A 22,053-nucleotide genomic window follows, 5' to 3' on the forward strand; every position below is an offset into this window, starting at 1 on the left:
GCAAGATTTTGCTAAAGAATCGTTCCTACGGCCGTTTTGTGTGTTTTAAAAAAAATTCACCCGACAAATTAATCGCTGGAATGATTTTAAAATCAGCTTCTGAAGCCGTCAATGCCGACAACTGGAACGGATTTTATGCAGGACCAGGTAAAAGAAAGTAGTTTATTTTTATGTATAAAAGTGTTGCTTAAGATGTATTTAATTCACATTTTAAGTTGCGAAACGGTGATTTTCCCCCCTGAAGAACCGGCAGTGTATTTGCTGCCGATATGGGGGACTAAATTCACCGCAACCTCAGCGTTCTAAATGGTCCCGTTCCAGTAAAACCCACTCGCAAGCTGATTTAAATGGCCATTAATTTACAGGTATTAAACATTAAATTCCTTCCATTTGGCCTATAAACCCATGACAATGAGATTTAAAAATTATGTTACATTCTGAATTATTGTGTGAATGTTATTTGGACACTTAGGCTATTTAAAAATGTTAATCTATTATTAAGAAATGGATAGATGTTTAGATCTAGTAATTGAATTTTGTAATTAGCTACAATTAGGTAACTAACTAATTATATGCTTTAATTTCAAGACATCTAAGTAAGATTGATTCATATTTGTTTCAGAATGCTTCAATCTATAATAACTGAAAATGTATTTCAGTTCTCTTAAATTTTAAGAAAGTTATGGGCTTTTGACTGTCCTCGATCACAGCTTTTGTGTTAAGTCAATGAAAAAGCAATAGGGAACAAGATGCCAATTTCCGAGTATGAAAATGGCCATAACCTTTTTAATACTGAAGATATGAAAGTGAATTAGGTGTCAAATTAAACTTATTTTTATGCTTTATCTGATGGGATAAATTAAAGACTTGATTTTTAAAATCTCAAAATGTTGTAACAATGCTACATGATTCTATAAAGCCAATACAGTTGAATCAAAGATAGTCTGAGGATCTCCAATGAGATAGATAGTAGTTCAGGACTGCTGGAGCAAGGATCTCTAGAGGAAAGGAATAGGTGACGTTTCGGGTCGGGTCTGAAGAAGGGTCTCGGACCGAAACATCATCTATTCCTTTCCCCCAGAGATGCTGAGTTACTGCAGTGTGTTGTATCCATCTACACCCTGCTTACTGATAGTCAAATTGCTGTCAATCCAGCTGTATCCCCTTCAACTAAACCCCCCCACCATTTAATGTTTAGGTGATGGTCGCGTCTATAGTACGGATTGCCAGAATGCGGTGCTAGCTCGAAGGGCCGAATGGCCTACACCTGCACCTATTGTCTAATACTGGTGTCAGTTTGGTTCAGTTGGTCTTGAACACAACAGGATGTCCATCTCTGTGCCCAATGCTGCTACCAGTATGTCCTATATGGAAAAACCTTGTGTTCCTCTCCAAGGACAAGCTCCCCACGTCAATCCCAGCACCAACTGGAGCAGCTCACCAACTACAGAGCGGTCCCGATCTCCCATCCATCTCATTGGAGACCTTCGAACTTTCTTTAATTGGACTAGTTTAGTTTAGAGATACAGCGCGGAAACAGGCCCTTCGGCCCACACCGACCCTGTTACACACATTAACATTATCCTACACACACACACTAGGGACAAGGTACACATACACCAAGCCAATTAACCTACAAACCTGCGTGTCTTTGGAGTGTGGGAGGAAACGGAAGATCTTGGAGAAAACCCACACAGGTCACGGGGAGAACGTGCAAACTCCGTACAGACAGCACCCGTAGTCGGGATCGATCCCGGGTCTCTAGCGCCGTGAGGCAGCTACTCTACCGCTGCGCCACCATGCTGCGACTATACTATCTTGCACTAAACGGTATTCCCTTTATCCTGTATCTGTACACTGTGGACAGCTTGATTAGCATGTATTGCCTATACATTCATCATGTATCGTCGTTTCGCTGACTGGATAGCACACAACAAAAACGTTTTTCACTGTTCCACGACACACATGACAATAAGAAACTAAACTAGCCTGAAGGTAGACACAAAATGCTGGAGTATCTCAGCAGGACAGGCAGCATCTGTGGCATGATCTATCCAACTTTGCCTCGATACCTACAACCCATCCATCTATTTCCTTAATGATCTTAGTATCCCTTTTCCATTGAACAACCATGAATTGAAACACTTTTTCTCACAGAGAGTTGTGAGTGTGGCAATCTCTGCCTCAGAGGGTGGTGGAGGCCGGTTCTCTGGATGCTTTCAAGAGAGTGCTGGATAGGGCTCTTAAAAATAGCGGAGTCAGGGGATATAGGGAGAAGGCAGGAACTGGGTACTGATTGGGGATGATCAGCCATGATCACATTGAATGGCGGTGCTGGCTCGAAGGGGCCGAATGGCCTTTACTCCTGCACCTATTGTCTATTGTAACCAATCCTCAGAACGTGCAGCAGATGATAGGAGCAGAATTAGGCCATTCGGCCCATCAGGTCTACTCCGCCATTGAATCATGGCTGATCTATCTTTCCCTCTCAACCCCATTCTCCTGCCTTCTGACCCCTGACACCCGTACTGACCAAGAATATAATCAATCTCTGCTGTAAAAATATCCACTGACTTGACCTCCACTTGGCCTTCAGTGGCAACGAGTTCCACCGATTCACCACCATAACCCCCTGGCAGGTTCCACATGAGATCCTCTAAATAGAATGGAGTTTTCTTATTTATATTCTTCGATCAGTTACGATAAATTGCTCGTTAAAGTACTTGCGAGGGATGCAGGAACATATGGAGGAGGGTGGGAAAACGGGGAAAGGAATGGATGGTTATGGTCTGAGTGCAGGTAGGTGGGACTAGGGGAAAATAAGTGTTCGGCACGGACTTGAAGGGCCGAGATGGCCTGTTTTCCATGCTGTAATTGTTATATGGTTACATGGTTAAGATCTGGAACCAATGTGCATGCATTTAAGAAGGAACTGCAGATGCTGAAAAATCGAAGGTAGACAAAAATGTTTAAGAAACTCAGCGGGTGCAGCAGCATCTATGGAGCGAAGGAAATAGGCAACGTTTCGTCCCGAAACGTTGCCTATTTCCTTCGCTCCATAGATGCTGCTGCACCCGCTGAGTTTCTCCAGCATTTTTGTCTACCACCAATGTACATGCATTGGGAGCTGGCAAGCCAAGACTCTTGTCTCCGCCTCAGAGACTGGCGGGCCATGGCCCACTCTGATCAAGGACCTCCTGAGATAGCCCTTCGTCCAGCAGTCATACACAAGGGAATCTGAGCTCACTGCACGCAGGAGGCCAATCGGCCCATCGAGCTAGCCCTCCTGTTCAATCCTTTACGTCCATTCCACTGACTTGTTTCCCAAAGTCCAGCCCGTTTGCTCTCACTGTGGAAAACACTCATGGAGTCACGGGACATGGAAACAGGCCCTTCAGCCCAACCTGCCCACACCGACCAACATGCCGCATCTACACTAGTCACACTTGCCTGCGTTTGGCCCATATCCCTCTACGCCTGGGGCAGAGAATTCCACAGACTCACCACTCTCTGTGAGAAAAAGTGTTTCCTCGTCTCCATTCTAAATGGCTTACTCCTTATTCTTAAACTGTGTGTGGCCCCTGGTTCTGGACTCCCCCAACATCGGGAACATGTTTCCTGCCTCTAACTTGTCCAAGCCCTTAACAATCTTATATGTTTCAATGAGAAACCCTCTCATCCTTCTAAACTCCAGAGTGCACAAGCCCATGTACCTGTCCAAATATCTTTCCAACTAGACAGGAACCCCATCTGGAACAGAGAATTCTACGGATTCTCAATCACTCAAGATGGGAAATGCTCCTCAGCTCAGTCCAAAACGTCCGATCCCTCATCCCGAGATCACGTTCCTTGGGCTAGACTCTCTTTAGATCATCCGTAATAGGAACAGAATTAGGCATCGAATTTACTCCGCCATTCAATCATGGCTGATCGATCTTTCCCTCTCAACCCTATTCTCCTGCCTTCTCACCGTAACCCCTGACACCCGCACTCATCAATAACCTGCCAACCTCCGCTTTATTAACCTACAAGCCCGCACGTCTTTGGGATGTGGGAGGAAAACGGAGCTCCCGGAGAAAACCCACGCGGTCACCGGGAGAACGTACAAACTCCGTACAGACAGCACCCGTGGTCAGGGCCACAGCCGGGTCTCTGGGGCCGTGAGGCAGCAACTCTACCGCTGCACCAATACAGTTCTGCCCAAGGCTAGGCTTTGCAGAATCCAGGGAACCCCATTTCAAACAGTATTGACCACACAATCACTCCACCCCCCACCCCCCCCCCCCCTTCTCTCTCCTTCTCTCTCTCCTCCCCACCCTCTCTCTCCTTCTCTCTCCCTCCCTCCCTGTGTGAACTGCCCATAATGGTTCAAATTCAATCTTTACCAGTGGTACTAGGACTGGAGTTTAGCCAGACTTTGCAAAACGAGGTGTGGCTGGTGACGGGTTCATTGTGTAAAGCCCATCCATGCCATTCCTATCCATGGCGTTCCCATCCATCTCCTTCCCATCCATGCCGTTCCCATCCATGGCGTTCCCATCCATCTCTTTCCCATCCATCTCCTTCCCAGAGCCGCCGAGCCGCAAAGTTGACTTTAAAAGTTATCCCCACAACTTTTTTTAAAAAGCAAAAGATTGCAGCGTTTGGTAAACCAAGAGTCCCCTCCCCCCCCCCCCCCCCCCCTCCCTCTTTGACCATGTTGTATAAAAACCTGAAGAGATGATGAGAATTCTGTTTAGCAAACACAGATTTCTATCCCTGAATATTTTTTTAACAAAGTGATAATGAGAGAAGAAGCTGGATCAGCGCGGGAGATCTCCCCCAAATAATCCCACCGGCTACAGAGCCCAACACGTTCGGGGGGGGGGGGGGGGGGAGAGGAAGGGGAGGAGATAGAAGAGATAGAGAGGGGGAGAAGGAGAGGGGGAGGGGAGGGGAGAGGGAGGGGAGGGGAGAGAGGGAGGGGAGGGGAGAGAGGGGGAGGAGAGAGATAGGGGGAGAAGGGGAGAGGGAGGGGAGATGGAGAGAGGGAGGGGGGAGATGGGGAGAGGATCTCTCAGCGTTTGGGGCTGGTGGGGGCAGGAGGAGGAGGGGAGGGGGCTCCGCTGTCTTCGGGCATACCGTTGAGGTGTGAGCGGGCGGGGGTAGGTTTGTCGCCCCCGTCGCCAGGCTCGGACTTGGAGAAGTTGAAGAGTTTTCCGGGGCCGAAGGGTTTTGTGGGGGAGAGAGCCTTGTCTCCTGGGGCCGGGGGGGACTTGAGGAACCTGAAGGTGAGGAAGGCGGGGAGTTTGCTGTCGCTGGGGGCCAGGGAGTGGGGGGGGGCGGAGGGGGCTTTCCCCGTCCCGGAGCCGCTGGCCCCCGCCAGCATCTTGCCCGCCTGCAGCGGCATCATGTGCTTCAGCTTCAGCACGTTGTTGGCCGCCAGCAGCGAGCTCGGCCGCTTGGCTTTGTCACCGGTCAAGCCCGGCCTGGACCGACCCCCGCCCCGGCCACACGGTGCCTCGGACTGGCCGGAGCCGGAGCTGGAGCCCGGAGCGGAGCCACTGCCGCCACCACCGCCTCTCCCCTCGTCCCGGCCACCGTCACGGTCCCTGCGGCTTCCCGAACTCTCCCGCTGGTCCTGACGCTGCTTCTCCTCCTCACGACGACGGCGTTGCTGCTGCTGGTAACGTTGCTGGGCCTGCCGCTCGTGTCTCTACAACACACACACATAGTGGTGGAATAACTCAGCACACACACACACTGACACACACACACACACACACACACACACACACACACACACACACACACACTGACACACACACACACACACACACACACACACACACTCACTAACACACACACACACTGACACACACACACACACACTAACACACACACACACACTGACACACACACACACACTGACACACACACACACACTGACACACACACACACACACACACACACTGACACACACACACACACACTGACACACACACACACTGACACACACACACACTGACACACACACACACTGACACACACACACACACACACACACACACACACTGACACACACACACACACTGACACACACACACACTGACACACACACACTGACACACACACACACTGACACACACACTAACACACACACACACACTGACACACACACACTGACACACACACTGACACACACACTAACACAGACACACACACACACACACACTGACACAGACACACACACACACACACACTGACACACACACACTGACACACACACACACACTGACACACACACAGTGCTGGAATAACTCAGTGTAGCACGTACACACTCCTCACCCACACTGTTACATATCCAACACTTACCTTGAAAGCCTCCCGTCGCTGATACTCCAGCTTTGCCATTTCCTCTGCTACCCAGGCGGGAACATCGGGGATGGCCACTTGGAGCACGTACTTCAGCAGGAAGGCAAAGTGCTGCCCGATACAGGAAACACAGCGTTAGACAGTTCTCAGTGGCCGCACCCTGCCCCCTGATACCCTGCCCCCTGCCCCCTGATACCCTGCCCCCTGATACCCTGCCCCTGCCCCCTGCCCCCTGATACCCTGCCCCCTGCCCCCTGATACCCTGCCCCTGCCCCCTGATACCCTGCCCCCTGATACCCTGCCCCCTGCCCCCTGCCCCCTGATACCCTGCCCCCTGATACCCTGCCCCCTGCCCCCTGCCCCCTGATACCCTGCCCCCTGCCCCCTGATACCCTGCCCCCTGCCCCCTGATACCCTGCCCCCTGATACCCTGCCCCCTGATCCCTGCCCCCTGATACCCTGCCCCCTGCCCCCTGATACCCTGCCCCCTGCCCCCTGCCCCCTGATACCCTGCCCCCTGCCCCCTGATACCCTGCCCCCTGCCCCCTGCCCCCTGCCCCCTGATACCCTGCCCCATGATACCCTGCCCCCTGCACCGTGCCCCCTGCACCCTGCCTGTTACACTGATACACCCTATACCCCTCACTGATACACCCCTCACTACCATTGAAACACGCTGCACCCCCACCCTGTAATACAGAATTAGGCCATTCAGCCCATCAAGTCTACTCCGCCATTCAATCATGGCTGACCTATCTTTCCCTCTCAACCCCATTTACTATAGATCTGCATCTTAACTTTTTGACATATTCGATGCTTCTAGCGATGAAGGCAAGCATACCATATCCCTTCTTTACCACTATCTACTTGTGCTGGCACCTTCACTAAGCTATGAACAAGACCCCTCTGTATATCATTGCTATTAAGGGTCATGTCATTCCTTCCTCATTCTTCACGTTAATCTCCCCGTGACCCCCACGCTGATCAAGAACCTGCCAATCCCCGCCCCGCCCCCACAGCCCCGACACTCTCCTCATTGCCTACCTCTCACGACCCTTGGACCTGCCCGGCCCGCTCCCCCTGACCTACCTCCAGGATGACCACGAGGACGATGGCCATCTCCGAGCTGAGCGAGGGGAAGAGGCGTTGCAGCTGACCGCACTGACCGATGAGATAGCAGTTGACAATGATGGCCAGAACTCCCATGGCCTCCATCACGTTCTGGGGAATAAGGGGTCAACAATGCAACTTGTCAATGGGGACCTCATTTATTTAATTCACATGTTTAATAAGTAATTAAGTGCGTTTATTGGCCAAGTATTCACATACAAGGAATTTGCCTTGGTGCTCCGCCCACAAGTAACAACATGACATACAGTGACAGTTACGAATGACTCAGAAAACACTAAACATTCATAATAATAAAACATTAATGATAAAACACCATTGGTCAAGCGGTGACCGGTAAATTCCACCACGGTAAATTCCACCACCACGGTAAATTCCACCACCACCACGTGACTCGATTGTTGAATTTTTAATTTGGTGGAATTTACCGTGGTGGAATTTACCTAGAACCGAAGAAGCTAGTTCAAGATTATCAAAATGAAAACCCTCTGCAATTTTTAAGAAGTATTGCACGCAATTTGTCTTAAGAGAATTTTCTTTAAATAAATTGAACTTTTTTTTCATAACTGCTTTTTTAATGTACTCGCTGTTATTTTTTATCCTAATGTCAGAATAAAATGTGAGCTAAAATTTATTATTTTTCTTTCTTTATCCCAAATTATATTAAAAATTTTGCGGTGGGAGTTCCTTTTTTAAATTTACTCTGGTGGAATTTACCATGGTGGAATATACCGTGGTGGAATTTACCATGGTGGAATATACCGTGGTGGAATTTACCTAGAACCGGTCAATGTGAACCAACAAAATACCAGATCAAAGGAGGCTACAGATTTTTGGTTATTGAGTAGAGCAACTACTCGTGGATAAAAACGTTTTTATGTCTGGCTGTGGCAGCTTTGACAGTCCGGAGTCGCCTTCCAGAGAGAAATGATTCAAAGAGTTTGTGGCCAGGGTGAGAGGGGTCAGAGATGATCTTGCCCGATAATCGATGATGTTTTATTATTAATGTTGTATGCGTCATTCCTAACTGTCACTATGTCATGTTGTCACTTGTGGGCGGAGCACCAAGGCAAATTCCTTGTATGTGAATACTTGGCCAGTAAACTTCATTCATTCATTCATCAATCAAAGGTCTCCGCTTCTCCCAATCATCTCACTCAAGAACGGGCCATGAAGCACAAGACCACCGCCAGGCCTGGGCGGCAACACTGGGTCACCGGCTTTTCATGCTATTGATAAAGACGGCCTTTGATGTAGGGAGCAGAGCACTGAGGCCTGGATAGAGTCCTAGAGTGATACATCTTGGAAACAGGCCCTTCAGCCCAACTTGCCCACACCAGCCAACATGTCCCAACTACGCTAGTCCCATCTGCCCGTGTTTGGTCCATATCCCTCCAAACCTGTCCTCTCTCCATGTACCTGTCTAACTGTTTCTTAAACGTTGGGATAGTCCCAGCCTCAACTACCTCCTCTGGCAGCTCGTTCCATACACCCACCACCCTTTGTGTGAAAAAGTTACCCCTCAGATTCCTAATGAATCTTTTCCTCTTCACCTTAAATCTATGTCCTCTGGTCCTCGATTCACCTACTCTGGGCAAGAGACTCTGTGCGTCTACCTGATCTATTCCTCTCATGATTTTGTACACCTCTATAAGATCGCCCCTCATCCTCCTGCGCTCCAAGGAATAGAGTCCCAGTCTGCCCCAACCTCTCCCTGTAGCTCACACCCTCCAGTTCTGATGATATCCCTGTAAATCTTCCAGCTTGACAACATCTTTCCTATAACATGGTGCCCAGAACTGAACACAATGCTCTAAATGTGGCCCACCAACTTCTGCACTCAATACTCTGACTGATGAAGGCCAATGTGCCAGAAGCCTTTTTGACCACTCCATCTCCCCGTGACGCCATCTTCAAGGAACAAGCTTCTGTTTGTCCTGTCCAGTACAAACTGATCCAGCTTATAGTCGGGAGCTTTGCCCAGTGTACAGTCCAGTGTACCAACACATTGTCCCTTATCCTGTAGACAAAAGTGCTGGAGAAACTCAGCGGGTGCAGCAGCATCTATGGAGCGAAGGAGATAGGCAACGTTTCGGGCCGAAACCCGGAAGTCTCAATATTGCCGCAGTGATTTAATTTGGAAACATAGAAAATAAGTGCAGGATTAGGCCATTCGGCCCTTTGAGCCAGCACCGCCATTCAATGTGATCATGGCTGAACATCCGCAATCAGTAAGTAGACAAAAATGCTGGAAACATAGAAACATAGAAATTAGGTGCAGGAGTAGGCCATTCGGCCCTTCGAGCCTGCACCGCCATTCAATATGATCATGGCTGATCATCCAACTCAGTATCCCGTACCTGCCTTCTCTCCATACCCTCTGATCCCCTTAGCCATAAGGGCCACATCTAACTCCCTCTTAAATATAGCCAATGAACTGGCCTCGACTACCCTCTGTGGCAGAGAGTTTCAGAGATTCACCACTCTCTGTGTGAAAAAAGTTCTTCTTATCTCGGTTTTAAAGGATTTCCCCCTTATCCTTAAGCTGTGACCCCTTGTCCTGGACTTCCCCAACATCGGGAGCAATCTTCCTGCAGAAACTTCCTGGAGAAACTCAGCGGGTGCGGCAGCATCTATGGAGCGAAGGAAATAGGCAACGTTTCGGGCCGAAACCCGGAAGGGTTTCGGCCCGAAACGTTGCCTATTTCCTTCAGGGTTTCGGCCCGAAACGTTGCCTATTTCCTTCGCTCCATAGATGCTGCTGCACCCGCTGAGTTTCTCCAGCACTTTTGTCTACCTTCGATTTTCCAGCATCTGCAGTTCCTTCTTAAACACCTTTATCCTGTATCTGTACACTGTGGACGGCTCGATTGCAATCATGTATTGTCTTTCTTTTTTTTTTTTTTCTTCACTTAAATTTTTATTGATTTTTAAGAGATATTTTCAAAACAGTGCAACACCATCACCATAAATAAAACAAAGTAAGAAAAACAGCAATCAAAATAAAAAAATAAGTAGATGGGGGGGGGGAAAAGTAAATAGATTAAAAAATTGGAATAAGACCGTGTGGTTCATTTACCAAATTAAAAAAAGAAAAACCATTACATTGATTAGTTATTGGAGATAATTCAACATTCACACAAACATACCATCTAGTTCTATATAACGCAATCTTCCCATATCTAGCTCGGCATTTATCTAATTGGTCATGGCTCAAATAAACGGTCCATTTCCCCCAGATCTTCTCAAATGAATTCTCCTTGACTCTCAAGGAATATGTCAATTTTAAAGATGTCTCGCACAATTTCCAACCACTGTTCCTGTTTTGGACTTTTTTCATTAAGCCACTGCCTGGTAATAATAATAATAATGGATGGGATTTATATAGCGCCTTTCTAATACTCAAGGCGCTTTACATCGCATTATTCATTCACTCCTCAGTCACACTCGGTGGTGGTAAGTTACTTCTGTAGCCACAGTTGCCCTGGGGCAGACTGACGGAAGCGTGGCTGCCAATCTGCGCCTATGGCCCCTCCGACCACCACCAATCACTCACACACATTCACACACAGGCAAAGGTGGGCTGCAAGCAAAACTTTAATCAAATATGTATCTTCTTTTTTTACACTATCTTTAATACGCCCCAGATACATCACAGGGCAGGTATTTGGGATTTTATAACCCAAGATATTATTTACAGCTACATTAACATTTTCCCAGTATGGCCTTATCTTTACACAGTTCCAGAAAATATGCGAGTGGTCTGCCTCCGTACTCCCACACAGCCTCCAACAGTGTTGTTGGACAGCAAGTTGGCTGCTTTTTATTTTGGGTGTTATAAAAAAGCGAGATAGATTCTTCCAGCAAAATTCTCTCCATACTAGTGAGCTTGTGGATGAACATTGTGTTTCACACATTTGATACCATTCTTCTTCTGTTATTTGAATCTTTAATTCTGCTTCCCATTTTGTTTTTATGTAGAGCGTTGATTCTCCCCCACTTTCCACCAGAGCTTGGTAGAAAGCAGAGATGACCCGAGACCCCTTCTGTTTGTATGCATCCACAATCACCTTGATCACATTATTTGAAGTTTCATCTAGTTCTGGCCTTATCTCTTTTGTAAAGTAGTCTCTTAATTGCAAGTATCTAAAAAAATCTTTGTTTTCGAGACCATACTTTGACTTTAAATCTTGGAAGCTCATAAACTCGCCATTTTCTGAAACTGTATACATTGCCGTTATGGCTTTTTGTGCCCATTCTTTGAATCATACACCCCTGGCTTAAACTTTGAGTCATATGCGAACCACTTCAATGCGTGAACCCCTCTTTTTAATTTGTATTTTTCCACTATAACATTCCATATTTCTAACGTAAATGCTACTATTGGATCCATAGCATGTTTCAAAGCCCCTCTCAGATATTTGTCTCCCACCAAAATCTGGGTCTGGTAACCCTGTATCTCCCTTTCCATTTCTTTCCATCGAGATTCATAATCAGGTCTACACCAACAAGCCAGAGGTCTGAGTTGAGCTGCATGAAAGTATTTCTTCAGATTTGGTAAAGCCATTCCACCCTTGCTTTTCGGCAGTTGAAGTGTTGTTAATTTTATTCTTGTTTTTTTGCTAATCCAAATGAATCTAGAGATCATTTTATCCCAGGCTATGAATTTATCCCGGGGGACATTAATTGGGAGAGATTGGAATAAATATAGTAGTTTAGGTAGGATATTCATTTTTACCGTTTGTATTCTGGCACTGAAGTCTAGAGGAAGGGGCGACCACCTCTCAACATCCTTTTTGATGTTTTCTTCAATTTTGTTATAATTAGTTTCAAACAAGTTGGAAAGTGTTTTGGTTATAGTTACACCAAGATACTGCATCGTTTTAGAGTTCCATTTCAGATTATATGCATCTCTGATTTGTTGGGATGATGAATAATTGAATGAAAGAATTTGTGTTTTTGTTATATTCAATTTATACCCTGAGTAGTATCCATATGTTTCAAATAGGTTCATTAGATTTGGGAGACATATATCTGGTCGTTCAAGAAAAATAATGATATCATCAGCGAAAAGACCAATTATATGTTCTTTCCCCCCTATTTGGACCCCCTGCAGGTCTTCTCTCTGCCTTATTGCTTGTGCTAAGGGTTCAATATACAAAACGAAGAGAGTAGGAGAAAGACAGCATCCTTGCCTTGTGCCCCTCTCTAACTGGATCCTTTTTGATATAACCATATAACCATATAACCATATAACAATTACAGCACGGAAACAGGCCATCTCGGCCCTACAAGTCCGTGCCGAACAACTTTTTTCCCTTAGTCCCACCTGCCTGCACTCATACCATAACCCTCCATTCCCTTCGCATCCATATGCCTATCCAATTCATTTTTAAATGATACCAACGAACCTGCCGCCACCACTTCCACTGGAAGCTCATTCCACACCGCTACCACTCTCTGAGTAAAGAAGTTCCCCCTCATGTTACCCCTAAACCTCTGTCCCTTAATTCTGAAGTAATGTCCTCTTGTTTGAATCTTCCCTATTCTCAAAGGGAAAAGCTTGATCACATCAACTCTGTCTACCCCTCTCATCATTTTAAAGACCTCTATCAAGTCCCCCCTTAACCTTCTGCGCTCCAGAGAATAAAGACCTAACTTATTCAACCTATCTCTGTAACTTAGTTGTTGAAACCCAGGCAACATTCTAGTAAATCTCTGTACTCTCTCTATTTTGTTGACATCCTTCCTATAATTGGGCGACCAAAATTGTACACCATACTCCAGATTTGGTCTCACCAATGCCTTGTACAATTTTAACATTACATCCCAGCTTCTATACTCAATACTCTGATTTATAAAGGCTAGCATACCAAAAACTTTCTTTACCACCCTATCTATATGAGATTCCACCTTCAAGGAACTATGCACGTTTATTCCCAGATCCCTCTGTTCAACTGTATTCTTCAATTCCCTACCATTTATCATGTACGTCCTATTTTGATTTGTCCTGCCAAGGTGTAACACCTCACATTTATCAGCATTAAACTCCATCTGCCATCTTTCAGCCCATTTTTTTATATGTTTCCATTTACCTTAATCCTAGCTGTAGGCTCCTGATATATTGTTTTAAAACACCGAATTGCATCTTCATTGTATTGTCTTTCCGCTGACTGGTTAGCGAGCAATGACGGATTTTCACCGTACATCGGTACACGTGGTAATAAACTGAACTGAAAGCGCGAATCCACCCTCGCCATCCTGCGTCAGCCCAGTGGGCTCAGGAATACTTCCATGGAGCAGAGGTAGAATTGCTGCCTCACAGCGCCAGAGACCCGGGTTCGATCCTGACTACGGGTGCTGTCTGCACAGAGTTTGTACGTTCTCCCCGTGACCTGCGTGGGTTTTCTCCTGGTGCTCCGGTTTACTCCCACACTCCAAAGACGTACAGGTTTGTAGATTAATTGGTGTTGGCAAAATTCATATGGGGAGAAAGCAGGAACGGGGTACTTATTTTGGATGTTCAGCCAAGATCATATTGAATGGCGGTGCTGGCTCGAAGGGCCGAGTGGCCTACCCCTGCACCTACTTTCTATGTTTCTATGCCTGACCCGCTGAGTTACTCCAGATTTTTGTGTCTATCTTCGGACCCATGCAGATGTCAGTCCTACCTGCCACTGGCCAATACTATCCACCCTCTGGCCGAAGGGCCTCTGGGATCCTGTGCAGAGCTTGAAGGCATCGCTGCGGATCTCGATGACGTTGTTGATGAGGGCGCACATGGCCGCGAGGGGGAAGGCGGAGGAGAAGAGCACCACGTAGCCAAACTGGATGAACATTTCCTGGTAATCCTGAAAAGTGTCCTGCAGAGAAATGGAGGGAAGTGTCAGACACGGAGAGGTGAACGGGAAGAAGGGAAAGAAGGATGAATGACGGAAAGAAACGCGATGTTTCTGCAGGATGAGGGAACAAAATAGGGGGAGGAAGAGGGGAGGTGAATTTGTGTAATTCATTGCCACAGACGGCTGTGGAGTATGCTATGGTACTTTATTAAGTCTGAACGAAATTGCAGCAGTCACATATATAATACAATAAAAACAACAATAAACACATATTAACATCCACCACAGTGAGTCCACCCAGCATCTTCTCACTGTGATGGAGGCAAAAGTCTTAGGTCTGCAGTCTCTTCCCTCCTCTTCTCCCTCTGCGCTGAGACGATACCCCCCGGGCGATGTTATAAATCAGTCCCGCGGCTCAAACACCGCGGCCCGGGGTGGTCGAAGCTGCCGCCCACCAGTCCTGCAGACGCAGCCGCTGGCCCGCGGCCGAACCCCGGACTCAGGCCACCACCGCCAGAACACCGTCCCAGCCACCCTCACGTGAGTATCGTGCCGTCTTCAGCCTCGGGCTGGGCCGCCCCGACATGGGCACCGTACCTCCCCCTGGCCGGGCCGCCCCGACTTGGGCGTCGCTTCTCCCTCTGGCCGGGCCGCCCCGACTTGGGCGTCGCTTCTCCCTCTGGCCGGGCCGCCCCGACTTGGGCGTCGCTTCTCCCTCTGGCCGGGCTGCCCCGACTTGGGCATAAGAGATAGGGGTAGAATTAGGCCATTTGGCCCATCAAGTCTACACCTCCATTCAATCAAGGATGATCTACCTCGCCCTCCTAATCCCATTCTCCTGCCTTCGGTGGCGGAGGAGCCTCGTTGGCAGTGGGAGCCTCGTTGGCAGTGGGAGCCTTGACGGTGGCTGTGGGGCCTCGCGATCGACTCACGATCAGTGGTCGATGAGCATGTGGGAGGGGGAGAGAGGAAGACAATGGGGACCCGGCATGGGGGGCGGGGGGGGGGGGGGGGGTACCAAAGACCCTATAGCGGAGCAAGATAGACCACTCCTGCTAAATGCAATGGGCTGACGTGTAGTACTCAACGGAGCGGAACGTGGGCCTTTTTTTCATCCATTTCCTTAGCCCGATCCAATCCGACCCGACTCGCAGTGTAATCAACGTTGCGGGGGAACAGTTTGTGTTAATAAATTTAAATTCTGAAAATGAGGAGAAGATTTTTACCAAATAAGTTTTATTTTTACTAGGATGTTTCCGTAACCGGCTCCCGTCTCCGCACTAGTATCCTGTGGGATCTTTGGCGCGGAGACGGAGGCCGGTTACGGAAATGGGGCTGAAAATTACCAGAGGGGGTAATTTTAGGGGGATCCGGTGAGGGGCGGGGGGGACACTCTAGTTTTAAAATCCTCTGCCCTGGGGATAAGTCTGTGTTTGTTCGTTCGTTCCGGTGAAGGCGCTGTGCACACGGCAACCAGACAACAGTCGCTTGTCTTTTTCTTTTTGTTTTCACTTTTAATTTCATGTTTCCGTGCAGCTTGTGGTGCCCTGTGACTATCGGCAACACTTTCCTTCCGGGGGTGAATGAAGTTGTATCATATTGCATCGTGTCGTGTGATTCCTGGGATGTCAGGACTTTCATATGAAGAAAGACTGGATAGACTCGGTTTGTACTCGCTAGAATGTAGAAGATTGAGGGGGGATCTTATAGGAACGTACAAAATTCTTTAGGAGGTTGGACAGGCTAGATGCAGGAAGATTGTTCCCGATGTTGGGGAAGTCCAGGACAAGGGGTCACAGTTTAAGGATAAGGGGGAAATCTTTTAGGACCGAGATGAGAAAAACATTTTTCACACAGAGAGTGGTGAATCTGTGGAATTCTCTGCCACAGAAGGTAGTTGAGGCCACAGTTCATTGGCTATATTTAAGAGGGAGTTAGATGTGGCCCTTGTGGCTAAAGGGATCAGGGGGTATGGAGAGAAGGCAGGTACGGGATACTGAGTTGGATGATCAGCCATGATCATATTGAATGGCGGTGCAGGCTCGAAGGGCCGAATGGCCTCTACTCCTGCATGTTCTATGTTTCTATGTGTAAAGAAATGACAATTGTAAATGTAATGTGGAATTAGTGCAAAGCTCTGGAGACCTGCTTCCCATCCTCAATCCTGATGTAGGAAATATTTTATTCAGAGGATTACATTTGGAGTCAGTGAAGGCCGATTGTCTGAGTGCGGACGTACTATTGTTGTATAAGCTGGCCAGATACTAAGCCAGAACACTGTCTCTTGTATTAAAAATATTTTTAAACAAAATCTTGAATTAAAACAGACTTTCATCAGCACAGGATAGTCTCAATATTGCCGCAGTGATTTACTTTACTTTAGAAACATAGAAAATAGGAGCAGGAGTAGGCCATTCGGCCCGTCGAGCCAGCACCGCCATTCAGTATGATCATGGCTGAACATCCACAATCAGTAGGTAGACAAAAGTGCTGGAGAAACTCAGCGGGTGCAACAGCATCTATGGAGGAAGGAAATAGGCAACGTTTCGGGCCGAAACTCAGCGGGTGCAGCAGCATCTATGGAGCGAAGGAAATAGGCAACGTTTCGGGCCGAAACTCAGCGGGTGCAGCAGCATCTATGGAGCGAAGGAAATAGGCAACGTTCCTTCACTCCATAGATGCTGATGCACCAGCTGAGTTTTTCCAGCACTTTTGTCTACCTTTGATTTTCCAGCATCTGCAGTTCCTTCTTAAACATCTTATCCACAATGAATACCCCGTTCTTGCTTCCCCCCCCCCCCCCATATCCCTTGATTCCGTTATCCCTAAGAGCTAGATCTGATTTCAGAGGTGAATGGAAACAGGCCCTTCAGCCCACCGCGTCCATGCCGACCATCGATCATCTGTTCAAGATAAGACACAAAAATGCTGGAGTAACTCAGCGGGACAGGCGGCATCTCTGGAGAGAAGGAATGGGCGACATTTCGGTTTTGAGACCCGTCTTCAGATTGAGAGTCTGAAGAAGGGTCTCGATCCGAAACATCGCCCATTCCTTCTCTCCAGTGATGCTGCCTGTCCCGCTGGGTTACTCCAGCATTTGGTTTTTCTACCTTCGGTGTAAACCAGCATCTGCAGTTCCTTCCAGCACAGGTCGCCTTTTCAAAATAGTTCTCTGTTATCTTGCTGTAGCATCCACTGCTCACGAGGGGGAAATTTACAGAGGGCCAATTTACAAACGCAAATGATTTCAGGATGTGGGAGGAAAGTCGGAGCCATCCGGAAGAAACCCACATGTAAACTCCACATAGACAGCACCCCGTAGTCGGGATCGAACCCGGGTGAATGAAATAATTTCTGAAGTATTGTTATCTTATGTGGGAGACGAGGCAGTCACTTCATGCACAGGAAGACAACTGATAAACTCCACGCACTCAGTTGTATGAAAACTTTCCTCACAATCCCCAGAATAAGGCGAAACCCCACGCAGGTCACGGGGAGAACGTGCAAACTCCGTATAGACAGCACCCGTAGTTAGTATGGAACGCGGGAACGCTGCAAGGTGGCGGCCCTGACGCTGCGCCGCCGTGTCACGGACGGACGTGGATTTTGAAGCACAAAAGGCAAAACAAACTAGGGCAGAGTTGGTCAGCATTGCATGGGCTGAGTTATTTTGTCACCTCAGCTATCCCAACTCATTGTAGGCAGTTTCTCCAAAGTGTAGCCCTATTACCAGGCAACTAAACCATCCTCTCACCAACTAGAGAGCAGTCCTGACCTCCCATCTACCTCATTGGAGACCCTCGGACTATCCTGGACTTTACCTTGCACTAAACATTATTCCCTTTATCCTGTATCTGTACACTGTGGACGGCCCGATTGTAAAAAGACACAGTCTTTACGCTGACTGGATAGCACGCAACATAAAAGCTTTTCACTGTACCTCGTTACACCTTACAATAAATCAAACTAAAACTGAAGCCAAACCAAACCATTATTTAGCCCTGGCTTTGAATAATTACGCTGTGTTTCATCTGCTGTCCTTTCTGTACCATGGAGACGAGAGCAGCAACAGGAGAGAAGGAATGGGTGACGTTTCGGGTTGAGACCCTTCTGAAGGAGTGTCTCAATAGACAATAGGTGCAGGAGTAGGCCATTCGGCCCTTCGAGCCAGCACCGCCATTCAATGAGATCATGGCTGATCATCCCCAATCTCGACCCGAAACGTCACCCGTTCCTTCTCTCCTCCGATGCTGCCTGTCCCGCTGAGTTACTCCAGCATTTTGTGTCTGTCTTCGGTTTAAACCAGCATCTGCAGTTCCTTCCTGCAACTGGGATGTCAGGACTGTCTTATGAAGAAAGACTGGATAGACTTGGTTTATACTCTCTAGAATTTAGGAGATTGAGAGGGGATCTTATAGAAACTTACAAAATTCTTAAGGGGTTGGACAGGCTAGATGCAGGAAGATTGCTCCCGATGTTGGGGAAGTCCAGGACAAGGGGTCACAGCTTAAGGATAAGGGGGAAATCCTTTAAAACCGAGATGAGAAGAACTTTTCTCACACAGAGAGTGGTGAATCTCTGGAACTCTCTGCCACAGAGGGTAGTCGAGGCCAGTTCATTGGCTATATTTAAGAGGGAGTTAGATGTGGCCCTTATGGCTAAGGGGATCAGAAGGTATGGAGAGAAGGCAGGTACGGGATACTGAGTTGGATGATCAGCCATGATCATATTGAATGGCGGTGCAGGCTCGAAGGGCCAAATGGCCTACTCCTGCACCTAATTTCTATGTTTCTAAAGGCAGCACCAGGTCTGTCCAGCAGAGGGTGCAATTGGACTGGTGCACAGTTGTACCAGCAGTCAGTGTGTATCAGTTTAGTTCATTGTCACGTGGACCGAGGTACAGTGAGAAGCTTCTCGTCCCGTGTGAACCAGTGGCAGAAAGACAATGTATAATTACAATCGATGCATTTACAGTGTACAGATACATGACAATGGAATAACGTTTAGTGCAAGGTAAAGCCAGCAAAGTCCGATCAAGATAGTCCTAGGGTCACCAATGAGGTAGATAGAATGTGTAAGAAGGAACTGCAGGTGCTGGTTTAAATCGAAGATGGACACAAAATGCTGGAGTAACTCAACGGAACAGGCAGCATCTGTGGAGAGAAGGAATAATAATAATAATAATACATTTTATTTATGGGCGCCTTTCAAGAGTCTCAAGGACACCTTACAAAAATTGAGCAGGTAGAGGAAAAACATGTAAGGGGAATGAAATAAATAGTAGAGACATGACTAGTACACAAAGTAAAGACAGAATTCAATACAAAACACAATATGAGGCAATTCAATGCACAGATGAAAGGGAGGGGGACGTGGGGCTAAGGATAGGCAGAGGTGAAGAGATGGGTCTTGAGGCGGGACTGGAAGATGGTGAGGGACACGGAATTGCGGATCAGTTGGGGGAGGGAGTTCCAGAGCCTGGGAGCTGCCCTGGAGAAGGCTCTGTCCCCAAAACTGCGGAGGTTGGACTTGTGGATGGAGAGGAGACCGGCTGATGTGGATCTGAGGGACCGTGAGGGTTGGTAAGGGGAGAGGAGGTCAGTGAGATATGGGGGGGGGGGGGGGGCAGATGGTGGAGGGCTTTGTAGGTGAGGACCAGGATTTTGTAGGTGATCCGGTGGGAGATGGGAAGCCAGTGAAGTTGTTTGAGGACTGGAGTGATGTGATGCCAGGATTTGGTGTGGGTGATGAGTCGGGCGGCTGCGTTCTGGACCAGTTGGATTCGGTTGATGTAGGTGGAGCTGATGCCAAGGAGAAGTGAGTTGCAGTAGTCCCACACTGACTGTGAGTGTGTAACAGAGTCCCACACTGACTGTGAGTGTGTAACAGAGTCCCACACTGACTGTGAGTGTGTAACAGAGTCCCACACTGACTGTGAGTGTGTAACAGAGTCCCACACTGACTGTGAGTGTGTAACAGAGTCCCACACTGACTGTGAGTGTGTAACAGAGTCCCACACTGACTGTGAGTGTGTAACAGAGCCCCACACTGACCGCGTGTGTAACACACACACAATGACCGCGTGTGTAAGGCAGCTGCAGCCACTGACCTCATATTTCTGCATGCAGCTCTCAATCTCTCCCTGCGTGAGTGGTGCATCGTGGTAGTCATCGGGCGGGTCCATCCAGGACAGCCGGTTGCCGGTGGTGTCGGTGTTGTCGGCGCGCTCCGATCCCCGCTCCTTCCCCCGGCCCCTCAGCGTGACGGTCAGCTCCTTGTCTCCCTCCGCCTGGTGGCCGTAGTCCTCCACCATCTTGGGGTCGTGCTCACACAGCTGGAAGACCAGCCCCCCCTCAGCCCCCGCCCGCTCCACCAAGATGGGGCTACCCTCCTCCATCAACATCCCCTCTATCAGCATCCCCTCCATCTCACAGCCCCGCTGCTCCTTGCCCGAGCCCGAGGCCTGGCCCTGGCCCTGGCCGCCCCCCATGAAGCTGACCTTCTTGGAGAGACGCAGCCCACAGTCCAGGATGCTCTCCCCCTCCTCATCCCCCTCCTCATCCTCCTCCTCCTCCCCCCTCTGGCCCCCTCCCCCCTCCTCCTCCTCCTCGTCCTCAGGAGCACCGCACGCCCCATTCTCACACTTGCCCCCACCCTTCTCCTTCTTCCCCTCGCCCCTGTCCACGTCCACATCCACCTCCGCTGGCCCCCCCTCCACAGACGCCTGGGGCGAAGCCTCTTCCCCCCGGAGCTGGTCCGGGACGTCCTGGAACAGGCTCCTCACGCTGGCAACCAGGGCCTGCAGGGTGAGGTCCCCCTGCTTGTACCTCTCGTAGAAGATGGGCCGAAGGACCTCCTTCATGTTGGAGATGACCTGCCTGGTGATCAGCAGGGCGGCCAGAGTCTGTAAGCAGAAAGACCACCTGGTCAACCTCGCACAGGTAAACCCCCCCACTGTAACATCTCATGCTCGTGTTCTAGCTGCAGAATTAGGCCATTCAGCCCATCAAGTGTATGGAACAAGCTGCCAGAGGACATAGTTGAGGCCGGGATTACCCCATCATTTATGAAACAGTTGGACAGGTGCATGGATAGGACAGGTTTGGAGGGATATGGACCAAGCGCAGGCAGGTGGGACTAGACAATAGACAATAGGGGCAGTAGTAGGCCCATTCGGCCCCTCGAGCCAGCACCGTCATTCAATGTGATCATGGCTGATCATCCACAATCAGTACCCCGTTCCTGCCTTCTCTCAATATATCGCCTGACTCTGCTATCTTTAAGAGCCCTATCTAGCTCTCTCTTGAAAATATCCAGAGAATATTGGGACATTGTTGGCCGGTGTGGGCGAGTTGGGCCGAAGGGCCTGTTTCCACACTGTATCACTCTATGACTCTAAGTCTATTCCGCCACTCAATGGTAGGGACATAGACAATAGGTGCAGGAGTAGGTCATTCTTACACACACTCTCAGTCTGAAGAAGGTTCACCTCTCCTCTCCTCCCTCTCCCTCCCCCCTCCCCCCTGAGCCAAGGACTGCTGACTCAGGGTAATCCCGAGTCCGCACTGCAGGTGGCAGCTCGTGCCTGAGCTCGCAACTACTGCAGCAAGGAGCCGGGCCGGTGACCCAGCCAGTGAACACGGCAGCACTGCTCGGCACAAGCAGTGGATGATCAGCCATGATCACATTGAATAGGCTCGTCGGGCCGAATGGCCTGCACCTGCACCT

At 48.7% G+C, this 22,053-nt stretch overlaps 1 protein-coding gene across 1 annotated transcript in view; it reads right to left on the bottom strand.

Moving 5' to 3' along the window:
- Positions 1-5,038: 5,038 nt before the first annotated feature.
- ano8 (anoctamin 8) overlaps positions 5,039-22,053 on the bottom strand; it is a 45,172-nt gene continuing 28,157 nt past the window's right edge. Inside the window, exons 13-17 of the mRNA XM_033047214.1 lie at positions 20,435-21,229; positions 14,155-14,346; positions 7,445-7,576; positions 6,356-6,466; positions 5,039-5,695 (exon numbers count right to left, since the gene is read on the bottom strand). Of these exons, the coding sequence (XP_032903105.1) occupies positions 5,057-5,695; positions 6,356-6,466; positions 7,445-7,576; positions 14,155-14,346; positions 20,435-21,229 (1,869 nt within the window). The 3' untranslated portion in view covers positions 5,039-5,056. The remainder of the gene's footprint in view (positions 5,696-6,355; positions 6,467-7,444; positions 7,577-14,154; positions 14,347-20,434; positions 21,230-22,053) is intronic.

This window comes from Amblyraja radiata, chromosome 29, assembly GCF_010909765.2.
Source record: "Amblyraja radiata isolate CabotCenter1 chromosome 29, sAmbRad1.1.pri, whole genome shotgun sequence".
NCBI lineage: Eukaryota > Metazoa > Chordata > Chondrichthyes > Rajiformes > Rajidae > Amblyraja > Amblyraja radiata.